At 51.9% G+C, this 5,205-nt stretch overlaps 1 protein-coding gene and 1 non-coding gene across 2 annotated transcripts in view; one reads left to right on the top strand and one right to left on the bottom strand.

Annotated features, from left to right (window-relative positions):
• The window catches only part of CD8A (CD8 subunit alpha), a 5,965-nt gene extending 5,185 nt beyond the window's left edge, over positions 1-780 (bottom strand). Inside the window, exons 1-2 of the mRNA XM_049784615.1 lie at positions 732-780; positions 280-639 (exon numbers count right to left, since the gene is read on the bottom strand). Coding sequence (XP_049640572.1) covers positions 280-639; positions 732-780 — 409 coding nt within the window. The remainder of the gene's footprint in view (positions 1-279; positions 640-731) is intronic.
• A 3,270-nt stretch (positions 781-4,050) lies between these two features.
• Positions 4,051-4,157, top strand: LOC126025170 (U6 spliceosomal RNA). Its single transcript, XR_007501214.1, has one exon. It is a non-coding gene; the product is annotated as a U6 spliceosomal RNA (small nuclear RNA).
• The last annotated feature ends 1,048 nt before the right edge of the window (positions 4,158-5,205 follow it).

Consider the following 5,205-nt stretch of genomic DNA (forward strand, 5'->3'; position numbering starts at 1 on the left):
GCGCGCAAGGCAAACGCCCTACCGCTGTGTTATCTCTCCGGCCCAGGCTCCCCCCGGGACCCCACATGCACCCGAAATTTGTGCCCCGCTCCATCTCCCAGACCCGAACTGGCCATCAGTCTCCACCCAGCCACACCCAGGCCTCGGTTTCCTCCTCTGCTACATGGGAATACTGGAGGAAGCTCGAAAGTCGAGTTGGGGGGCGCGGGGTGCTTGGGGCACGCACGGGGTGGGCTTGGGTGAGGAGTCCCGGGCGCATTCCGGGGGTCCGCGCCTCACCTGGTAGGAAAAGCGGCAGCCGGGAGCTGAAGTGCATGATGGAGTTGCTGATGACGGCGCAGAAGTAGTAGCCCTGCTGCGACTCCCCAAAACTGTCCAGGGTGAGCACGAAGACACCGGGGGATTCCTTCTTGCCCGAGACGCCGCTGAGTCCGGGCCGCAATACCGACCTGGTGCCGATGTACACCAGGAATTCGGGGACCGCGCCGAGGTCGGGCCCCTGGAAGAGCCAGTTGCAGCCCGTGACCGGTTCGGAGCGCAAAACTTCGCATCGCAGCTGCACTTGCTCCTTCGGGAGCGCTGATCCCTTCTGGGACATTCCGAGCTGGATGGGTTCGCAGGAGGCGGTGTTGGCCGAGTCTGCGGGGACAGACGTGGATGGGCTGAGCCGCGAGGACCCCCCCTTGGGAAGGTCCCCCCAAACCCCACCTACGGGACAAGGGCAAACTCACAAAACAGCAGGAACAGCGGCAGCAGCCCGGCGAGCGCAGACCTGGCCATAGCGGTTCTCGAAGCTGCTGGAAGCTGCGCCTTCCTTCCCCTAGGGCCGGCCGCGACACCCATCTGGGTTTGGAGGATGTGATGTCACCCCCACCCCCACCCCAGCCCCTACCGAGAAGAGAAGAGTCTCTCTCCTTTTCGTGGTTTCACCTTCCAGCATCTCCTCCCCCACCCCTACCATCACCGCCCCATCACGCTAAGTGTCCACTCATGGGGTGTGTGTGTCTGTCCATATGTCCCTCCAGGCAGACTGGTCCTGTGGAAATGACCATAGGCCTATGTGCCAGGCAGTGACAACAAGCCGCAGATGCTTCTAGAAGCACAAGCGAGCAGCAGGGACAAAGGAGCAAGGGTGTCCTCCACTCTGTCACTGTCCTTCACTCTGCCAGTTAACGCTTCTCCCCTTGAACCCCATTGGTCCTTTCTACTCTTATGGGATGCTTGGCTCCATGTTGATCTTAGGGAGACCTGCTTTGAACCTCATTTCTGGGGCTCCCTTCTCTGAACGACCCTCAGGGACACTCTGGGAGAGTGCTGAGAGGAAGCAGCAACCTTGTCTGGCCCAGGCGCACACAACCCTTTTTTGGGGGGGGGGGTTTGTTGCTTTCCTAAAATTCCCAGTGTCCTCCTTTGTTGTTGTTGCTTGTTGTTTTTAGTTTCCACTTTAGAGTCCCATCGTTGATGCTGCTGGGTACTGGAATCAAGGCTATTCCCTGTTCCCACCCCCCACTTCCCAGTATTGGGTCCAGGGCTCAACACCATGTGGGCTGAGCTGTTTGGAAACTCAGTTCCCCTTTGAACTGAGCCAGACCTCAGGGATATTACTGTTATTTCAATGCCTTACCCTTCCTCACACTACAAGCATAGCCCTACCCCCTCACCTCACGACTTACTTATTCTTAGGTGAAGGGAGCTTTGAACATTTTATATTTAAAGATTTTTGTTTTGTTTTGGCCATGTTTAGGACTTACTCCTGGGATCACTCCTTGCAGAGCTCGGGGGATCATATGGAGTGCCGGGGACTGAACTCAGGTCAACCACAAGCAAGGCAATTGTTCCATAACTCTGCTCCGCAAGTTGCCTTTCTTGTCTAACAGTAGAAGCAAGCCTTTTAGCTCTGCACTTGCAGAACTGTTGCCTTCTTTCCAATGCATGTGATTTAGAGTCAGGAATATGCTCATGACAGAGCATTTATGTTGCATGTGTAAAGCCCTAGGGGTTTCCAATTGCTGGCACTGCTCTCCCCCAAAACAAGTGAGTGGATTTTACATGGCATTCTTTCATGTGTGTCCTATTAATAGACATTGACTTTTCTTTTCCTCTTTTGTGTTTGTTTTGGGGACACACCTGGTAGTGTTCCAGGGTAACTTCTGGTATGGCACTTAGGAATTATTCCTGGCAGTTCATGGGGGACCATATGGGATGTTGGTGTTTGAACCCACATCAGCCACAACAAGGCAGATGTGCTACCTGATGTACAGACATCAGGTAAATGTATAGACATTTAAGCAATTTTTACATTTTACAGTGACTTGAAAGGTTGGCACATCTATCTGCATTACTAAAGATGTAATTTTTAAAGATGTCCCCTTCGCAAATGGGGTTTGGAGATGGAATCCACTTGACAGTGGTGCTTATGGCAGCGGTACAGACCAGGAATCCCCTGGTGGGTAGATGCAGGCATATGTCTCTGGCTATATAGTCTTCTTAATTCGCATGAATGAGAAAGACAAGGAAAGCTGAGTCCAGACAGTCACTGACTTGGCAAATATTGCTGCAGGGAACAGTTTCCTCCTCTGCTCTGTGTCTGTGCCCACTTCAAGAGGATTCACCAATCCCTCTAATCCAAGACTACAGTCTGAGAGGGTGGCCATAAGAATACCAGGCCTGGGGGGACTGGAGAGATAGCATGGAGGTAAGGCGTTTGCCTTTCATGCAGAAGAATGGTGGTTCGAATCCCGGCATCCCACATGGTCCCCCGTGCCTGCCAGGGGCGATTTCTGAGAATAGAGCTAGGAGTAACCTCTGAGCGCTGCTGGATGTGACCCCCCCTCCCCCCAAAAAAAGAATACCAGGCCTGAAAGTCTGCCCTCTGGGCTGAAAAATCAGTGGTGATCACAGCCCTGGTCTCTGCGGGTGTCTGGAGCTTGGGAAGCAGCTGTTCTCCCATGATCTGTGAGAGCTGAAGGCTGGCTGCAGAGTTAGCCGAACGAAGCAAGTTACAGCTACCTCAGAGGCTTTTAGTCTTGTGGCTCAGAAAGTGTCAGCCATGGGGGTGCTGCCCTTTTACAGAGTGAGGAGGGTGTTGCAATACTGCCTTTGATGGGGTTGACTGATGGAGGGATGGAGGATGAGGCCTTTCTCCTCCAGCTTGGCACGCTCTGTTACCCTGTTCAGCCGGCAGTCCTGAGGTGAATGTGTCAGGAAGAAAGCTAACAGGCAGTCAGGCTTCTGAAGAAAACAGCTTTTATTTTGTGGAAGAGGCTGAAGCTAAAAGGCCCCAGAATCAGCCCCAGGAAAAAAGCCCTCCTTCTTCCACAGACCCTTGTTTTTATCCCCCAGAATCAGGTACCACCCAATAGTGGGATCAGATACCACCCAATGGTGGGAGCAGAATCAGGTACCACCCTAGGGTGAGAGCAGAATGCCAGGCCACACCCTAGGGTAGGGCAAAATCACCGATCAGGGTAGGGTCAGCAACATAATAATCCCATTGAAATGTTTACATACACAACAGGAGGGTGCCAAGGCAACATGTCAAACCTACCAAGAAGGCTAATGATATTTTGACCCCAGTGATGCTTTTCACATAACGTGGTACTGCTGAAGGTAACCACAATGGCATCCGCCCTGCAGCATGGGGGGAGTGCAGGTGCAGTTGCACAGTTTTGGGGGATGCCTGCTGGCTGTCAGGAGTGCAGAGGGCAGGGCATGCCCATCTCTGCCAGGTAAGCTCACTTAACCCACACTAGGATGGCAGGAAGAGTCTGGAACCACTAAGCTCTGTTGGGCAAACCCTACAGTTAGGAAACATTTCAAGACTTGGACTAAGAGCAGAACCTGGTTTTGTGTTGGATTAAACAGGTCTTAAATGTGGAAGGCAAACATTCATTGGCAGATCCAGGCAGTGGGACTAGGAGACCAGCCAGGACTTGTGCCCAGCACCTCAGTCATGTTGTGGCATGATAGCCATGCCTGCTCCAGCCACTGTCTCCTCAGAAGGGCACTTGTTTGGACCTACAAAGACCTACAAAGTCCTACAAAAGCCCAGTGCTCACTTCGGCAGCACAAACACTAAAATTGAAACAACACAGAGAAGATTAGTATGTCTCCTGCACAAGGATGACATGCAAATTCGTGAAGCGTTCTATATATTAAAAAAAAAGAAAAAGAAAATAACCATCAGTCTGCCTCACTTTTGCCACCCTCACCGCTTCCTTTCTCCACAGTGGGGGCTGACAGCTGCTGGCTCTTGCCTGAGCTTTTGCAATGGCCCCTGACTGGACCCCAGGCACCATCTTACTTCGATCCCTTCCAGTGATCCAAGTGTTTCCAGTGAAGAGCTTGTCCCGTCAACCTAGCCTAACCCTGAAAGATCATCCTAGAGCCCAGATCCCTGATGAGTCCCAGCTAACCTGGATGCGGCCTTTGAGGGCTCCGTGGCCTGCCTCACCCCTAATGCCGGCCTTCTCCATGCCTCACAAGCGTGCCATCTCTCTGTTTTTCCAGAGAGGCCCTGATGCTTGCTAACTCAGTTCTGTTGACTAGGTTATTCACACCTTTTGGAATGTTCTTAACTTTGTTCTCAGCTTAGGGAACTCATCTGTCTTCAGATCCAGCTCAGATATTTCTCCCTCTGGGACTCAGCTTTGACCCCTTCCACTAGCAGGTGACAAAGCCCACATCCTTCTTGGTGTCACCTGGATCTTGGGCTTCCCTGAAATGGACAAGTTGTGCACAGCAATGTCTGGTTTGCTTGTCCAGCTGATCTGGTCCTGAGTTCCCAGTGGAAGAGATTGTTTTGTGTTTGTGTTTTTGGCTGCAGTGCCTCATAGAAGGCATGTCACATCCTTGCTTCTTCAAGAAACCTTGTTTTAGTCAAGGCAGCAAACAAGGTAGACCCAAGGAGGCAGAGAAAGTTCTGTTCTAAAAGTGACTCATTTCAGGAAAAGCTACATAGTGGTAGTTTGGAGACAGGTAAGTGTTAGGCGCAAGATTGATAAGAATGAGGGATGGGGCCGATACCATGTTTTCAGTAATGGGAGATATAAAAGCAAAATAAGGAGGAAGAGGAGAAGGTAGAGGCGTTTAAACCAAGGCAGGGCTAGGTAGAGAGAGCATAATGGTTGGGGTATATGACTTGCATGCTACCTGATTCAGGTTTGCTTCCTGCAGCCACACAATCTTAGGGCAACCGCCAGGCAC

This window comes from Suncus etruscus, chromosome 12 (genome assembly GCF_024139225.1).
Source record: "Suncus etruscus isolate mSunEtr1 chromosome 12, mSunEtr1.pri.cur, whole genome shotgun sequence".
Classification (NCBI taxonomy): domain Eukaryota; kingdom Metazoa; phylum Chordata; class Mammalia; order Eulipotyphla; family Soricidae; genus Suncus; species Suncus etruscus.